General features: G+C 38.5%; 1 protein-coding gene across 2 annotated transcripts; it reads left to right on the top strand.

Moving 5' to 3' along the window:
* On the top strand, positions 1 to 18,734 carry ZBTB49 (zinc finger and BTB domain containing 49). 2 transcript variants are annotated; one of them, XM_084204578.1, is made up of 8 exons: positions 1 to 66; positions 1,479 to 1,652; positions 3,565 to 4,664; positions 10,120 to 10,166; positions 13,900 to 13,973; positions 14,717 to 14,799; positions 14,886 to 15,047; positions 17,573 to 18,734. In XM_084204578.1, exons 2-8 carry the CDS (start codon positions 1,501 to 1,503, stop codon positions 18,238 to 18,240), a joined length of 2,286 nt encoding a protein of 761 aa, XP_084060704.1. In that variant the 5' UTR covers positions 1 to 66; positions 1,479 to 1,500; the 3' UTR covers positions 18,241 to 18,734. The 2 variants fall into 2 exon arrangements, with proteins under 2 accessions (XP_084060704.1, XP_084060705.1); XM_084204579.1 differs by lacking the exon at positions 1 to 66 and adding an exon at positions 331 to 455.
* Positions 18,735 to 19,067: the final 333 nt, after the last annotated feature.

Here is a 19,067-nt window from a genome sequence, read left to right as displayed (position 1 = left end):
GAAGGGGAGGGAGCGGCGGCGGAAGCGGCCGCTGGCGGGGATGGAGCTGGGAGGTGGCCGGAGCCGGTAAGCGCTGGGCTGGGCTGGGCTGGGCAGGGCCGGGCCGGCTGGGCTCCTGCCCTTGGGCCGCTCTAGCGCCCGTGCCGCGCCGCGTTTTCCCTCTCCCGGGGCTGTGTCCGTGGGCTTCTCCCGCCACAGCCCCGTCCCCGAGCCCGCCACCGGCCGCTCGCCCGCGCTGTCCCCGGGCAGAGCCGGCCCGCAGTGAGGCAAACCCTCCCTGCGTCCTCTCCTCCCTGCGGCACCTCGAGCCTGGGCTCCACCTGGGCGAGGCTGAGGCGAACTTGCCGTAAATAGCGGCTGCGCCGGAGCGGTTCCTGCTCGGGAGCGGCTCCCCGTGCCCGCCGGCCCTGTGGGGAGACACGCACCTGATGGATGAGAGGCACTTCACTGTCAAAGTAATTGCAGGATGCCCTGGTGGGAGATGTTCACAGGGAAAGCAAATTGATGTGGTTTCTTTATTTTAAAGCCTGGTCAAAGTATGATAAGAATTCATAGAGAAAAAGCACAGTATAATAGCCTCCCCCATGTAATACAGCCAGAGACAGGGAATCACAGAGCAAACCAGGATAAATGAATGTGGAATCCTTATCGTTCATGAGATTTGAGAATGGGGCGACTGCTATCTAGTTATGCTTAACAAAAGGTGTTTTTTCTGCTTCATTCCTTAGAACAGGAAGGTTTTCCTCCTTCGTTCCTAGTTAGAAGACTGGAAATTGAGATTGTCCTACTAGTTGGAATTGTTATATGTACAAGCGCACAGGGGAAGTATTACATCCTTGTTAGGGGGAAAAAAAAAAGGAAATCTAGAATTCAATGTAAATGTGTTGTGTTGGAATGTGACTTGTCTTTTCAACCTGTTTAGAGGAGATTTTTTCCATTAGATATTGCATTGTATTAAAAACAATACTATGCTAATATGTCTAATTAATCAGATCCATGGTGGAAATGTATGTAGCTAGAACAGCAACAAATGCCAGAAATAATATTAGTACTATGTTCTCCCTTCTGTGTTTAGAGGATGAAGAAACTGAGGTTTTCTTCTACAAAAGCTATTGATTTTGTACATGGAATGTGTTTTTGCATTAGAATCTAATTATTGTTGAAGTTGTCTAAATTGGGGTGCATTTTTTTGTGGTTATGGAGTCCAGTTTATTGGCAGCACCATTAGGTTTTTGCAGATGCTCTTTGTTGTAAGCAAAGCTCTGTTAAAATCGGTATTTCATGTGCATTGCTGTGTATCTGTTGGTGAGCCATACTGGGACTCATCTTTAACCAGAAAAATGTCATTAGTGACCAAATTGCACATGTAACTTGAAGTCTGTTTCTTTTGAAAGTTAAAATAAATTGTAAGAATGTTCTTAATATTTTAAATTAATTTTGCAATTTAATATTCACCTTAGCATTTTATTTCATTATAGGTAATTTAAGTGGTTTTCTAGCATGGACACTGTTGCTAGCCATAGCTGTCATCTCCTCCAGCAGCTACATGAACAGCGCATCCAGGGGCTTCTCTGTGACTGCATGCTGGTGGTGAAGGGTGTCTGCTTCAAAGCACACAAAAATGTGTTAGCTGCTTTCAGTCAGTACTTCAGGTATGTGATAGAAAATTCTTCTCTTTAAAAAGTTAACTCAATGCTGTTGGCTGAGGTTTTCTCTGAGAAGAGTGTTTTTTTCTGTTGGTCACAGGAACTCTTGGGAGTATAAGGAGTAAAGGGAAATTGTTTGGAGGTAAAGCTGTGCCGAGTATTCACAGTATGCTTTTTCATTTTGACATTTTCTTGATTTACTTGCCTATAGTGCTTCATATAATAGATTCTGGCATGGACCTGCATTCAGTATTTCACCAGAAAAAGATAACTCCTTACAAGGAACATAGTAGACTATGTGAACAGAGCCAGATAAGGGATATAATTGATAAAATGTTATCCATTTCGAAATAATGGGACTTGTTTCATCAATCATAGTCTAAATAAAATGTGACTATATAAGTTATTATTGAATCTCTTCTTACTCAGATTCTCAGGGACAGCAGCTGTGTTTTAAAGTATACGGGTGGCCCATTGCACCACATCACTGCTTTTCTTACCCTTCTGTACTGCCCTCAATTGTGCCTCCAAATTTTGGAGGGTGCTGGATCTCCCAGCTTAGTGTTTTATACTTGACAGCTAATTCATTTGTAAGAAACCTACTTTTATGTTATGACCAGAGAAAAAAAGATAAGTGGTTCGTTTTTCTCCTGTAGTGCTGTACTGCTGATGAAGTGCAATTATGCTCAAAGACCAAATTTTTAAAGTAGTTAAAAAGAACTAAGATCTCAACTCCTATTAAAATTCAATAGGATACAAGTGGCTAATTAATTTAGGCTCTCAGCCCAGATCTGTCATTATAGTTCTGGTTTTAGTTTAGATAGGACGGTCTAGATTTATGAAGGAATTAGGATGTGGGCACTGGCTTCAGAGTATTCCCTGCATTTCTAAAGTTTCAGCATAGACCCACATTTTCTTAAGATTTAGAGGTCATTGATGTCATGCCTACCTTTAAACAAACCCAAATTTGACATTTAGCCAACAAAGAGGAACCACAATGTTTGGGGCATTTTTTAGTGTAGGAAAGTAACTACATATGAGTGACCTGACCCCATTTATTTACTGTGGGAGTATCAGGATTTTAATGGGTGTAAAGTTTTTGACTGAGAGAGAGTATGAACCCACTTAAGCTGGGACTGCTTGTACATCTGAGGAACTACAGTCTCTGATGCTGAGACAGTAAGAACAGTAAGAACTTTTGGGATTCAGTGACAATTCAGTGAGTATTGGTTGCACTGCTGTTTTAGGATTATGTACCTGTCCTCTTCATTATCCTTTTTCTTCGTTCTTATCCAGTACCAGTTAAAAAAGTACCTTTTCTTGATAGGAGAAAATAAATTTAAAATAATGCCATCTTCTTGTTTAATATTGCCATCCTCTTGTGTATTTGTGGAGAAAGAACTAGTGGTAAGACCTTTGATAGGCTTACAGATGGTGTTCAGTGGACACACTCAGTTGCCAGAGGAGAAGAGTTTAACTGACTTTGAGATTTATCTTCTTCATATTGCTAGAAAATTTATGTCCTGTTTGATCTGCCATGATGAAAGGAGGAAAACCATTCTGAGTCAATCAGTTCTGCAGATTGTCCATAAATACACCACTGCACCTAATATGTGAAGAATGGTGGATAAAAATACACAAGCACAGGGTGTTACTTGAAAACATTAAAAAATACAGAATTAAAGTTAGATAAAGGATTGTTTACTTTGGTTTGTACTTCAAGTGCACTAATGTAAGACTAATATATAAGACAAGTAATTGAGCAGTTTTGAGAAATTAATCATCAAAAACACAGCAATTATTAGAGTACAAACTTGTTTCATACCAAGCAACCTATTGAGATGTATGTATGTTTTTCTTATTGAAGTGTTTGTGAATTATTTGTGCTTGTATTTAAATATTTGCCTTATTTCATCAGGACCCTTTTCCAGAATTCTTCAGGCCAGAAGAATGATGTGTTTCACTTGGACATCAAAAATGTAGGTGGCATAGGTCAGATCCTGGACTTCATGTACACCTCCCACCTGGATCTTAGTCAGGACAATGTACAAGCTATGCTGGACATTGCACAGTGCCTCCAAGTGCAAAATGTGCTGAACATTTGCCACACCTTTTTAAAGTCTTCCACAGCTGTGGAGCAGGCAGCCAGCATGCCATGTAATAGTGTATTTTCTCTGCAGAACACTTTGGGTACAGATACTGGCTGTGCTGGTGATGGCTATGGGACAAACCTATTGCCTGAGTGCTCGGCTGACAGACAAACTAACAAAGGCTTGGCTGAGCACCACTCACAGTCTGTTAATCTGCACACCCCATCAGGTGATGGACAGAAACCACCACAAGATTCCTTAGATGGCAACTGCACAGAGCTCCCATTTAAACAACCAAATTACTACTATAAACTGCGCAACTTTTACAGCAAACAGTTCTACAAACAAAACGCTTGCTCTGATCACGAGAGAGGAGCAGAACCATCCTTTTCTTACAGCACATCCACGGAAATAAACACCGTGGAGAGTAATTCTTGCACTGTCAATCACTCTGAGTGTATTCTGGAAACCTCTGAGCATTTACCATCAAACTTCCTGGTTCAGTCTGCAAGTGAAGCTGCTCCAGACCAAAATGCGGAGAGCACAATTGTGCAGCCCACCAGACAGATGCGGCTGAAAAAGGCAGTACACCTCAAAAAGTTAAATTTCCTAAGGTCTCAGAAATCAGCAGAGCAGCCCCCTGAGCAGCCCCAAAGAGATGACAGTAGAATAACAGAAGTAATTGAACCTGTAAATGAAAGTACCACAGACACAACAGATGTTAGAGTTACTGATGAAAAAGAAGCTGAAGATTTAGTGAATTCAGAGAATTTTGAACAAACTGTTGATGTGGAAAGATCTCAAGGTCCTTTGGAACAAGAAGGACAATCTCAGACTCTTCAGTCACAGAAACAATATACTTGTGAGTTATGTGGGAAGGCTTTCAAACATCCAAGCAATTTGGAGCTACATAAAAGGTCTCATACAGGTACAGTTATCAGTTACTTGGTCTGCAGACCAAATATTTCAGTTACACAGAATATCTTGCGGTGTCTCTTGATTTAGAGATGCTGATTAAGGGTCTACTTTCAAAAGGCTGTTATTTGTTCTGTTGTTTTTTTTTTTTAATGGATAATCCTACAGAAATAAAGAATTGTAATACCGAGTTTTGCTGGGAGTTGTAGAAAAGATTTCTATGTATTTGGGGCTTTGGGTGCTTTTTCAAAGAACATCATGTGAATTTGATGAAAATGAAATTTCAATTAAAATTTTGGTTTTGTCCTGCATTTAGAGGAGTCATTTCTAGTCAGTTCAGTCAAACATCAGGTGGCCCAGATGTTTGAGCCAGATGACAACAAAATAAATGGTACTATAAGTATACTAGAATACATCTGTTCTCTGGTCATATATTCATTATAAGATACAAGTGATTGGGGCTTGGTAGTCATTTTTTTTAGCCTGTAGAAATATGACTTATAACAACTTTAATTGTGTTTACCTAGAGAGTAAAGCTCTTGCAGGCTGCAGAGTAAATGGGAATTTTGAATTAATGTACTTTGTTTTAAAAACTCACAGGTAATATTTTTAAACCTAACATAGATTTATTTCTGAGTATCTTTTTATTCTAGTGAAAAACAAGCCCTGGTTTAACTGCAAATTATTTAATTTGTCTGTTGAATTTAATGAGGATGTCCTATTATTAGATATGCTTCTTTAGAAGAGTTTTTAAAATTACCTTGGTTAGTCAGGTAACACCATTGATTCAACCTCCTTGAGATGGTATTACTCCTGGTTAAGCTGTTGAATATTTTTTGCTTTTCTTTTTCCCTGTATTAAATATACAAATACATCTCTCTCAATCTTGTCAAATAAACATCATTTTGGAAATGATCATGTATTGGTACTTTTGACACTAAATATGAAACTTTCTTAGCAGACATTAATTTATTTTGTCAACTGATCCTTAGAATTAAAAAAATTCTTTTTCTATTTTATTAATGGAAAAATCTTCCCAGAACCTGAAAATATGAACATTTTGCATTACCTTCCTGAAGTTTTCAATTGTTAGCTTTAACTGCTTCTGTATGTTCATGTTGCTAATACTTTTTTTTAAATTTGTTCTCCTGTGAAAGAGTTGCAGATGTCTCTTACCTAGATCCTTTTTTTGCCTTGTATTTTTTTGAATCTTACTATCTGGTTTGATCTGGTATCATCAGGTCTATTTTAATATCCTAGATTTTCAGGAAAACAGATGATCAGATAGATGACCAGAGCATCTAGAAAAGCCCCAGCTCACTGCAGTAAGTAACATGTCAGTTTATGCTAGAGAGACCCTAGGATTCAGGAATTCTCAGCTGCGTTTCACACACCATCTTCTTCCAGTAGTTTTCAAAAATTCCAGACTCGAATGCTAGTTAATAAAGCATTAGCATTCTTCTATGGATGTGCTAAGATGACAAAAGTGTAAGAGCCTAAGTTTAGCAAATAACAAGCACATTAAAGGATGGAAAGACTGAAGCAAGGATATGACTAGAAAGGCCCATTTCCTTCCCTGTTATTTTGGGGAATTATTCCTTGTAATTTCCCTGTTATTCATGTCAATTTTTTTTTTAAATACCCAAGTAGTACAGAAAGAGTGTTTGAGAAATTGCAGTGGATGGTGGGCAGGATGTTGATATTGGGAAGACCTGTAGCAGAAGGTACAGGGCATATCTGTTTGTTACTGTTAGGTACACTGGTAGTTAAGTAATATAAGTGTATGCTAAAAGCACTTCAGAAGGCATAGCAGATTGCTAGCTATCAATTTTATTTAAAAACATTAATTTTCTAGAGCTGAGCAAAAGGGTTAGCAGGCATTTAAGTCTTACAGGGCTCACTGAAAGCCCTTCCAATACAGCTTTGCTGAAGAGATGGAGGAAGCTGAAATGGACATGTCACAGTGGCAAACCTGTTTTTAACTCAAAAATGACAATTCTTTCAACACAAGTGCTATGGTGGTCTGGTTGTCAAGAAAAAGCACATGTAAAATTCTCCCTGAACACTAGGAACTACTAAAGAATTTACAGGTTAGCATGGGGGGAGTGATGAGCTTTCTAGGTGAAGGCAACCAAAGTGTGTTCTACAGTCATTGTACTGGCATGTCTGACTGTTTGATTTGTATTATTATCATGGACATTTAAAGGAATCTCTAAACAGAGCTTACTACACTGACTTTGGTTGATCTTGACTGAATGTTATAATTTGTTCTTTATTATTATATTGACTTGTCTGGAAAAAAGGAAGCAAGTTATCTCTTTTATATAGTCCATACCTGTCCAGGAACATCCAGTGGTTTTGTTGGGGTATTTTATGTATTTTCAGGGAACATCTCAAAAGAGCAACCCAAAACAAACTCAGGCCAATGGAAAGAACTCTTGGCAGGATGGAATGCCGCAGGAACAGAGTAGCACTGTCATGTAATATAATACATTGTTGATCCTCAACCTTTTAATTCTGGGTTTTGCTTGAGCAACTTCCAGCATTCCTTGCCTTAGTGAGTACAGCTCCTCACCTTTGTGATCTCATCAGGAACTCCACTTCTGCCTTCCTGCCTTTCTCCTCTGGAGCTGACACAACACTGCTTTGATCACTGCTTTGTTGGGTACTTTATCTTCTCCTCTTCTTGCAGAATGTTGAACAAGAAAGGATGCAACAGAAGGTAGAAAGCACAAGGCAGGTTCAAAAGTAAAGTCCCCTGGATTAAGCACTGTCTAAATTGTATTCAGGCACTACTTTTCCCCAGTTTTTCTCTAGTGCTGTTGATCCAGCCATGTATCCCTCTATTTTGTACTTTATCATCTTTCAGGGTGTTGAACAAGAAGGATACAATCCTGGTGTTCTCAGAAGAGGTTTTTGGTTTGGAATTTATTGACAGTTGTAGAATCATAGACTAATTTAGATTGGCATGGATCTCGTGAGGTAATCTGCTCCAGTTTCCTGCTCAAGGCACGACAAATTAGATTGGCTTGTTTTGCTCATGACCTTGTGTAGTGAAAATTTTGGACATCTCCAGAGACAGAGTTTCCACAAGCTCTCTAGACAATCACTCCCAGTATCTGACCACCCTTGTGGAGTAAAAGATTATTTTCATATATCTAATTGGAATTTGTCATGATCAAGCTTGCATCTCTTTCCTAAAACTGTGTACCAGGAACAACCTACTTTCATCTGCCTTCCCAAGCCTGTACTCAGCAGTAAGATTTCCTGTGTGCCTTCTTTTCTGAAGGCTCCAGATACAGTCTCACCAGTGATAGGCAGAGAAGAATAATCTTCAGCTTATTAGCTGCACTCTTACTAATCCACCCTCAGGTACAGTGAGGCTAATTGCCTCTGAGCAATACATCACTTGATAAGCCCAGTGTTTTGGAATTCTATGCAAGCACAAAATTGTTCTCCAAAAAGTCATTTGATGTTTCTTTTCCAAAATCACTCTGTGTTTTATCTTTATCTTGGGAGAAAAAAACCTCAAATTCTTTGTACATCAGTACAGTTAGAATGAGGCTGCATGCAGCCTGCAATAATTGTTTGGAGAAATTTCAGCCTCCAATTCCTTCCCTCTCCCTCTAGTCATTTCAGAGTGGATTCTTGTTCAGATACTATTCTTTTGGTCTCCAGTAACTTTTTTTTTGTATGGGTAATTTCTGCAAAAATTGCTTACTGTTTGCTATCTTCCATTTCATATTATCTTGATCCTTTTATGGCTTTTAGAATCCTTCACAGTTGCTACAGACCTGGCTCCCTGTTGGTTTCATTTACATTTGTGTTGTCAGTATCAGAATTTTTAGCGTTATGCAAGTTTAAAGCTGTAATGAAATCAAGCCTCAGGGCTCTTTAGAGTTCAGTGACTTTATAGTTGATTTACTGATTTCATAATTTTTATCTTTAATTGATGGAAACCTTTCTTAAAACTGCAAGATTTCCATTCTTCATTAAGGAGACAAAATAGATAAAGCCTCAAGCTGTCAGACTAACTGCAAGGTTGCAATCTGTGAAGCAACATAACTGTATGTTTACTCTGTGCTTTAAATATAAAGAGAATTGCATTTAGTCCTTGATCCTAAAATATGTTTGAAGAACTTCATCTGTATTTGGCAGGAAGAAAGGAAAATGGAATTCCCACACCTGGATATAGTAGATATTGCTTGTAACATTTCCAAGGATGGAGGAGAAACACTGATATAGAGAGTACTTAATGGAAGAGAAGCCAAGAGGTGTTCTGTAAAGTCAGAAAAATTAAAATTAAGGAAGTAAATAAAAATCTTTATACAGATTTCTTAATCATGATTAAGATGAAACACAGTTTAAGATCTCTTTTTTCCCTTTGGAAATAGTCTGTTTTCAAAATCACATGAATTTACACTAGTTTTGTTGCCCTGCACATGTGGAACAGATTATAAATGTCTTTTAAATGTGCAGTTAGACTCAGGAAAGATGATAAGTGTGACTGCCATTGAATGAATGGTATTTGAGCATCATTTTTGTTTTCAAAATTCTAAAATTTTATCAACACTGTAAAAACTAGGAAACCAGGAACTAAGCAGGGGGAATTGAAAAACACCTATATGAAATACTATAGAGGAGAAAAAGTTATTACAAAAACATACTTGTCTTAAATTAACAATGAGAGAGTTGAAGTGTTGTACAGTCACATTCTAGATTGAGAGTCAAGTTATTTTGAAAAGTTAAAGTGGGTTGCTTCAGTTTTAACTAAAGTTGCTAATCTGTTTTTAGAGATTCAAGGATAACAGTTTTACATGTACAATTTCAGAATTTTGGAGCAATATACTTGGGTAATCTTCAGGTACTTCTATAGAGGATGAGATTTGAAGGCAAATATATATTTTTTGGAAATGAATGGCTATGTGCTGAGCAGAGAGATATGGTAGACATTAAAATCAGAAAACACAATTCTTCCAAATTAGCTTCCCTTCATTCCTCCTCATTTTTAAGAATGTGTCTCTGTGCAAGTGAAAGAACAGATGCCCTTCCCATCACTGTTGTTGCTGGGCCTTGTCATCTATTCTGTTCTTCCTGGTTATGATACTGCTTTCATTTAGAATCAAAAGTACTTTAAAAAGATTAAAATCTGCACCCATTCATATCAAAACTCTTCTACTTGTTTTGAAAGAAATTCTGAGCAAGTCTGCCTTACAAACTCAGTGGTAAAAGCTGTATTTCCCTCTTGAATTTCCCCTTAAATAGATGGGTAAGTATCCTTTTGGGGATATTTTTTACTCTTACATTACATGTTTTAAAAGGAAGTGTGCCAATTTTAAACATTTCTGTTCTACTGCAACTATTAGAATTTTAAACATTTCTGTTCTACTGCAACTATTAGAATTAGAATTTTAAACATTTCTGTTCTACTGCAACTATTAGAATTATTACTATGTTTCTTCTTTTAGGTGAGAAACCTTTTGAATGTAACATTTGTGGGAAACACTTCTCACAGGTGGGAATATTTTATATATTATGGTACTTACACTTGAAATGCATCTCTGTGTTGATTCTAAAAATCTTGGGTTTAAGATTAGATTAGATTTTTTTTGTTCAAAGACACAATTCACTAGGGATAAATTATTAAAATGTCTTATATGAAAACAACATGTTGAATGTTTTAGATGTCTTTGATTCTGTCTGCTCTCAGTAGATGTGTTATGTAGTTTACATTCAAATGAATGTTTAAGTATACAGAGCCACAGCTATATTTGAAATTCAAAGAACATTAATTTCCAAACTGTTCTTTTGCTTTATGCTTAAAGGTATGTTGTGAATAGCATTTTTACAGTGTCTGAAAAAAGTGCAGATTCAAGTTTTATGTAATGTTGTATTCACAATACAGTTTCATCTTCCTAAATGGCATAAATTGTTAAGTAGATTTGAGTCAGATAAAAAGAATTTGTATCCATATAAGTGGGCTCAGTTTCTTTCAGTGAGAACACCACCTGTTGGAAGTGACAAAGCTCAGCTATGATTCAAATAAAACTTCTTGTGAAATTCCATACTTACATACAGGGCCTGAGCTTTAGCTGCTTTCTTTGCCCTCCAGTGTTTACTTCCTCTTCTGGGTACAATACTTAATTTGTATTTCTACAAATTTGGTGCCTAGTTGTTTCACATTTCCAAAATGTCTATCTCCTTTCTGATTTTGTGGTTGAGAGGTGCACATGTAAGAACAGCAGACAATAAACAGGTGCATATTTTTATACTAAGATTACATAATTACTGTTGAATAGCTTTGGCATTTCTTATGGGTCCTGGTTTAAGAATTAGAGCTATGTGCTTTTAGCCTACCCACACACCACTGGTTGTGCTGCTCTTGCTTCAGTTTCACAGCCCACCATGAATCTGATGCCTTTGTGTCCTCCACCTTCTTGCCAAATATGAATATAAGACTGCATCCAGTGAACAATACTGTTTCATCATGCTTATTGGGCAATTTTCAGCAAAATTTGGCATGTTTTTTTTAGGCAAAGAGCAGCATTTTCATTCATTTTGATGGCTGAACTTCCAGTTATTAAAAGAAAAACATGGCTATTTCAAATTCCATTAAAAGTACTTTTGGCAAATAGAGTGGTATTTTGTACTGCTACAGTGGGGGAAGAGGGGGAAAGTGTCACACAGTGTTTGACAGGCCTGACAGATTCCTCATGCAATATGCTTTGCTCCTCTTTAATTACAGAAACAAACAAAACCTCTGACAAAGCTGAAAATTTCTGCCTTTTAATTAAACCCTCCCAAACATCTTCCCTTCCCTCCCTGTGACTTGACTTGCCTGAAAGGGCAGGCAGATGCATGGTAATCCCTACACATCCAGCATAGAGCCAGAGCATTCAGCCTCTGTGCTGCAGTTCTTTCTCTGCTCATAAAGGGGTCTTGCACATTGCTGAGGTACTTGCTTTTGAGTCCTGCAAATAAGATTCCACTCACCAGAAAGTAAGATGCAAGGATAATTATTGTCTACTTTTTGCTTAAAATACCATCTCCCATCTTGTCCTTTATCTTCTCTGTCTGCAGGCACAGAAATAGAAACACTTTTCTTATTTAAACCTTCTTCTTCTGTGCTTTTGAGACAGTGCAGCTGTTGGGCCTGGTGGGATGTCTGCTCCTGCTGAATGTAGCTGATGGGCTGTGTGTTGGATTGTGGAGCAGAAAATGAAAGAAGTAGGGGAAATTGATGTGGGAACTCATAGTTGGGAACAAACAGCCATAAAATTCTTTGGGTTTTTCTTGTAGAAAACTTTCCTTTTTTACTTCCAAGCCCTCATCTTCCCTTATTGCTTGTACACAGCTTGTTGTGATGTGACCCCTCTTTGCCTGGTGGTCCAGGATGCTGTGTTTCACCTCCTCCTGCAGAGATTCTTTTGGGGCCCATATGCATAAGGTGCTTCACTTTGAAAGTTTGACATTTACAAAAGGACTAACTATGGTGTATCTCTCTGGTCTCCAAATTTGGGAGGAGGTCTCTGCAACCATTTAGAGGATTCTTCTGAGCATTTTTTTTCTTGCACTGAAATGCAAGCAGAAGTCCCCTTAGTTTGTTTTTTTTCCATTGGGATGGCATGTGATGCTTTAACCAAGGTTGTGTGCCAGCTTTAAAGCCTAAGAAAGAATACAAGCTATTGATGTTTTTACTGTTTTTTGTCTTAGCAACAGATAGTAACAAGCTTTGCCCTCATTAGCAGGAAAGGACATATGCTTGTAATAAAGAAATGGATCTACTTGCTGCGTTCTGTAAAATGATTTTATTCCTGCTTAATATGCCTTTGTGGGAAATAGTTGTCGCACTTCAAATTCACCCTTTGTCTTTATCTGGAATAACTTTCAAATCCCCATGATAGGGTTTGTTTGTGACATGGATAGAAGTAAAAGTTCTGTCTTTTTTTCTGTATGTTTTTCTAAAATGCACTGTGACATAAAATCCCTTGTCTTTGAAAAGCAAAACTTATTCCATGATTCCTCTTCTTCTTCCCCAGAAATAAGTACTTAATGCCTCTCTATGAGTAGATTTCAGTATTAGAAACTTTGGCCTTAGAAAAGAGTTGTTCAGCCACACTGTTGTCTGAAAAAATGTACCAGGGTTCCCACATTGATCCATTCAATACTGTCCTCTGTGTGTGTGTCTGCAGTACTTGAGTTCTGGGATAGTATAAGGTCTGATTACAGTGATAGATCATAGAAGGTAATTTATTATCTAAATGAATCAGAAGGAATTTGTCTGGGTCTTACTTTTGTTATCTTACTGTGACTGATGAGGACATGATAATCTTTGCATCCCAAATTTTCTTTCCCAATGTAAAGGACTTGATGTTTCCTTAGATAAATAAAACCCAGGCAATTATCAATCAAAAAGGTTTAAAAACTGTGGAAGTGTGCACCATGTATGGAACATCTGCAGCTCTTCTAGAAGGTGTGTCTTGTGGTTTGAGAACTGGCCTCAGTGGAGTAGCCATTCACAAGGACTAGTGGCTTTAAAATATTTCAAAAAATGTTGGACTCAGTAAGAAGATTTTATCTAGTCAATGTTTGGTTTGCTGGCTAGACTAGCAACTAGCATGATTTTTAGAGGATTGAGAGAGGAAAGATATGTAATACAATTGTTAGCAGTAGTCCCATTTGTTCTTTTCTGTACTTCCTATTCTGTTTTATTTTGGTATGAGTGAATAATTTCAGGTTTGGAGAATCTGAGTATTTTATGGATAGGAAAATGCTCACCCTATTCTTTTCTTTTTAATCACCTGGTAGGTGAATTCAGACATCTTTGTGTAACAATATTTTATTTGTAGGACAGGGAAAGTGAGATTGACATGAACTATATTGCTAGTAAGTTAGTAAGTTTTCTTTTTCACTGCATTCTAGATAGTGTAAGTTTCATTTATAATTGGATCTGCTTTCAATTGTAGGTCTTTCTTTTAGCATTTGATTTCAGTCTTCTTGTTTTCATTTTTTTCCCTATTTCTCTTCTTGTCAATGGATAATTGCATACGTAAACAATTTGATGTTGAAGTACATGGTAGTCTGTCTTTACTACATAAGAGTGCTTGAGTTCATACATGCTTTGTAGTCATCACTGCCTTAGAAGTAGGAATAAAAAGCCAGTCTCATAGTTCCCATCACTGGGGTTTTTTATCTATATACAGCAACAGGCAAGCTGAATTTAAATGATTAAATTGCTCTCCCTTCAGGCAGGTAATCTCCAGACGCATTTACGTCGACATTCTGGTGAGAAGCCCTACATTTGTGAAATCTGTGGGAAAAGGTGAGTAGGATTGTTTATCTTAGTAAAGTTAACATGAAAAAATTTGTTTGTGTTTTCTGCTAATCTTCATGATAAATTACGAGGCAAGAGCTAAGGCAGCATGCTGCTCAATTTTGTTTAGAAGATGCTGGGTTTAAACATGCCCTGATGGGATTAAAATACATAAATGTTTGCAATTGACTTGCAAAATAATCGTGTCACCAGAGCTTGTGATCTCAATTTTTTGTATATTTGTATGTAAATAAGAATAGCACAGAGTGTATTTTGTTGTGTTATATGTATTGTGTTGTGTATTTTTGTGTGCATTTTGAACAGTGTGAGTCACAATAAATCATGTGGATTTGTACCTTTCCCTCACATTTTTGTCATTATTTGGTGATACTTTTTTTTTTTACATTTTATGGAATTTTGAAGTATGGGAAATTTGACAAATTTAAGCAAAGCAATAAATGATTCTGTTAGCTGACAGGTGACAGAAAATACACTAATGCAGGAATAGCATAAAATGGAGAATGAATTACTAACATTAATGGTAAAAATGGTTTTTGGAGGTTTTTTCCTAGCATAAATTTAATTGGACATTGTCAGTTTAAATTATGCTTAATTGCATCAGTTTATCCGTGTTTTAGGTCTTAGGCTTTGTTCAGAACATCAGGCATTCATTCAAGCCAATTTCCATATGATAGTTTAGGGAAGTAAGAGCTTTATAAAGGCACTAATTGGGTTTCTGCATTGCATTACAGATTTGCTGCTTCTGGTGATGTTCAGCGTCATATAATTATTCATTCTGGAGAAAAACCTCACCTGTGTGACATCTGTGGCAGAGGTGTGTAAGAACCAAAGTTTGTCTCAGGCTTTTTGACTGAAAAGTGAGGAATCATTTTAATCTCAGAGTCTGTCATATTTTTCTAGGTTTCAGTAACTTCAGTAATTTAAAGGAGCATAAAAAGACCCATACAGCAGATAAAGTGTTCACCTGTGATGAATGTGGGAAGTCATTTAATATGCAACGAAAATTGGTCAAGCACAGGATAAGACACACTGGAGAGAGACCATACAGCTGTTCAGCTTGTGGTAAGGGATCACTGTGCATTGCTTGGTTGTGTCTTTGCTTTCCAAATGATGAGTAAACGTTCCTTTGTCAGCAGAATAACAATTAATCAAAACTGTTTTAAATTGAAATACCATGTTGTGAAAGTCAGTCACAAAATTTTCTGTCTTGCATGCTCCATAGTCTTTCATTTGGTGTAATAAACTCCTTTATTTCTCATAATTTTAAAAGAATTTCGATTGAAAATTAAAGAAAGGAAGTAAGGGGAATCAATATTGTGTGTGTTTGCTAACATGTTTACTACAGAGATGCTCAGAGTAGCTGCTTCAAAAATAGATTTATTTTCAGAGTAGTCCTTTCTGATGGGAAGTTAGGTTTGACATCACTTAGCTATTGATGGGGTCTTTTATTTTTTTCCAATTACATACCATTTGATTTTAACTCCATTCACACACAGAGTCTGATAATAACAACCTTTTGTTACTTTGCTTCAGCCTCTGGAATAAAATCAAAACATGGTCAGTGTTTCAGAACACCCATTTTCAAAATCTGTTAGACAGGCCGTACTGCCAGGAGGTCTGAAAATGGCTTTTGATCAGGTACATCTTGATCTCATAGGTTACTTAGCATCCTACATAGTATTTCTCTTTTTTGCCATTATGTGTTATTTTGACAGCATTTTATTCATGTTCTGAGGAATCAGCTTTGGAGGAGGGGTAGCTTCATGTGTTCAAATCCAGCTGCAGTTTGTTTTATTTGCACTGTCTTAAGGCACAAGAAAAAGCCAATATTATCAGGAGGGCTTGCATCAGAATGAGGAAATAGATACACAGGATACAAAAGTAAAAGACAGTTGTGTTGCTGCCATTAAACAGGCTTCTTTCAATTTTGTCTTGTAGTAGTCTTTTGAATATTTTTGATTTGTGCAAAGAGGATCTGATGAAGCATTAAGAAATCATTCACACTATGCAAAACATCCAGATGTATTACTTCAGTAATTTTTAATCTTATCATTACTGTTTAATGGCTGTTCTGAAAAGAAATCTGTGCAGCAAAAGAAAAAGTATGCTGCTGAAAATTGAGACTGCAGTTTTATTGGGCAGTCATTTAATATGGTTCATTTTAGTTGGTCCTTGCAAAATAAATGAGATAAAAATCACAAGCTTACTTCTACTGTTTTAAAGAATGTGAGGTGCCTGAATCATGTGGCAATTCTGGAAATTAATTTTCTCTTCTTCTGCTTGCTCTCCTACACTTGGCCTTGGTTCAGTTTGACTCTTTTCTTAGCAATATGGTGATTGAGCTTATTTGAGTCTGTAGCTTTGAAGATTGACAAACAGTTGAATATTTTTCTGTGTTCTAATATTTACAGCAATAAAAAATTACAGTTCTCACACATTCTCTGGCCAGGATATAAAAAGGGCTGCTGCATAATGTTAGCCTAAAGTAAACAAAAAAGCTAACTTTGTCAGCAGTTTGAGAGTAGTTCCTTGGTAATCAACAAATAATTTCTTTCTATGATGCAGCTCTCACTGGAAGAATATATTTAGAAGCTTATCAGCATATTGTTTTTCCAGACAGACAAATTAAATGGATAGTTTAATTTTTTTTTTCTCTGTTAAGATTGAGACAAACTGAGAGCGCTCACAGCTTTCAAGTACTAATGGATATTCCTGTCTCTGGAGACAAAAACTAAACCCATTCATTGGGAAACACAAGTTAGAAAATCAGATCAAGAAGAAGAAACAAGTTAATGGAATTGTAAAAACAGATGAAACTTTTTTGAACCTGTTCTAGATAAATGGTGGGACATATGATACCTTATTGCTTGATAGTTTCTGTAATTAAAATGTCAGAAATTCCAGGAATTCCCAGGAAATTCCTCTGACTGCCCTGGAGGACTCGAGATCCTGCCAGGGGGCTCGGAGACCTTGGCACAGAGCCCAGCACACCAGTGCCTTTGACTTTGACCCATGGAAAAAATTACCAACCTTATATGAGGATCTGCAAGGCCACGAAAGTTTAAGTAGAATGATAGTGAATTTATCACAGGGTGAAAATGTAGAATTTTGGGGTTTTTAGAATGGGAGTTCAGGAGGCAAGATGGAGAAATCTGGGCATGTCCAGTCTTTCTACTTCTTCTTCTTGGCCTCCATCTTCTGCTGTGATGGTGGCACTTTTGGACTGGTTTAGGGTAGAGACAAACTGCCTAACATAGCTGATAGGTATTGGGAAGTTATTGTAAATAATGTACACATAGTTTTTAGTATAAAAGGATAACACCGCCTCCAGGGGCAGTCAGTGTGCCTCTGTCTGACCTGCTGAGCAGACCTCAGCAGGCCAGAGAAAGAATGTTATAGATAAGAAATAATAAACAACCTTGAGAACGAGAACAAAAGAATCCTGACTCATTCTTCGACTGCCGGGCTGGCAAAAGAGACTTGTACGTATCTCGGGGTCTCTCTGAGCAGCAGAAATGCCGAGATTAAAACATGTTTACCCACTGGTGTTGAGAGCAGTGTCTGAATCTCTCCCCGGTCCCTTGCAGGGAAGTGTTTCGCGGGCTCGGGTGACCTGCGCAGGCACGTGCGGACGCACACGGGGGAGAAGCCCTACACGTGTGAGACGTGCAACAAGTGCTTCACGCGCTCGGCCGTGCTGCGGCGGCACAGGAAGATGCACTGCAGGGCCTCTGAGGAGGGGCCCGGCGCCCTCGAGGAGTTCGCCCACGCCATTGAAACGCCCGACCTTGACAAGTCCCAGAGTTCCGACTCCTTTGGCCCGGAGATGTCTGTGACGTTGTTACCGGTGTCTGTTAAATTTCCCATTCACCCCGCCGGAAGCTCCCCCGAATTCGACAGTTCTGCAGATTCTTACTGTAAGCTGCGGTCGATGATCCAGCAGCACGACTCGGCAAACGCGGAGAAACTCGCCGTGGGTTCTGCCAAAGCGCTGAAAGCGCAGGCCCAGCAGGCGCCAGCAGCGGCCCCGGCGTTCGCTTACCCCGAGGTGGATGTGTCTGCCGCAGAGGAGCCCCTGCAGCCCGACGGCGTCGCCCTGATCCGCTCCTCGCTGGACGGGCCCTGCGCCGAGCCCCTGGGCGGCCGGGCCTCCTCCGCCGCCTACAAGAGTAACGAGGGCCCCTTCTTCTCCAGCATGACCCTCTGGGGCCTGGCCATGAAGACCCTGCAAAATGAAAGCGAATTGGAGCAATGAGGGCTCAGCTGACCCTACCAAATCTTCTCAGAGGCGTTCCATGCTGACATGGTGCAGAGTTTTTAGGCCAGGTAGCTTGGACACTGACAGGAATCAGAGTGCTCATTCCCAGAACCACGTGTAGGATGCCTTTATTTACACTGCTTCTCAGCAAAGTTTAAATGCACTGTTGGGGACCTTTGTTGTTCTGTGACTGCACTGCGTAGCTCCTGTGTTACTGCCACGATTTACTAAAATTTGCTGCTGACTAAATTTACCATTTAACTTGGAATTTTTTTACCTAATAATGGAGGAAAGGATGGCCAGTGTGTAAGTTCATGATATGGGTACAGCTCCAAGCATGGGTCATCAGAGCTGTGTAACAGTGTGGATATGACAGGAGGAAAATGCTTAACCAATCCCTAGTGAGCCTGAGCTTCAGTAGTGGCTTTCTTACCAGTAGGGTGGTCAGGTTACAAGAACTGAGTATTGTGATATTGAATTTAAATGTTAAATACTGGGCAATATTTGTGATAGAGCAAAGTAACTGTATATCTAGAAACTTTATTTTTTTACAATAAAAGCTCTTTTTTTTAGTATTTTATAAACTATTTTGCACAGCAGATTATTTGTTAAATGAAGGCCAAGATCAAGTTGTGAATAAAGAGAAATTGTTTTACACTGTGTGATGTATTTTGTCTTTCTATGAAGGATTTTCAGTAACAGTTCCATCTATTCCAGGTACACCTTTACTATACTAAAGGGGATCCCATCACAAGAAGTGCTGCACTACAAAATAAATGCAATCAATACACCAGTCTTGTACTTGAATGAGTATAAGACATTGG

The sequence above is a fragment of the Fringilla coelebs genome (genome assembly GCF_963513975.1).
Source record: "Fringilla coelebs genome assembly, chromosome: 4".
Classification (NCBI taxonomy): domain Eukaryota; kingdom Metazoa; phylum Chordata; class Aves; order Passeriformes; family Fringillidae; genus Fringilla; species Fringilla coelebs.
This window is presented reverse-complemented; position numbering and strand designations above follow the sequence as displayed.

Coding starts and splice junctions, on each gene's coding strand:
- ZBTB49 (XM_084204578.1), top strand. CDS start 1,501: ATGGACACTGTTGCTAGCCATAGCTGTCATCTCCTCCAGCAGCTACAT. Junction 13,974..14,716: donor TGTGAAATCTGTGGGAAAAG/GTGAGTAGGATT, acceptor ATTGCATTACAG/ATTTGCTGCTTCTGGTGATG. Junction 15,048..17,572: donor ATACAGCTGTTCAGCTTGTG/GTAAGGGATCAC, acceptor GGTCCCTTGCAG/GGAAGTGTTTCGCGGGCTCG.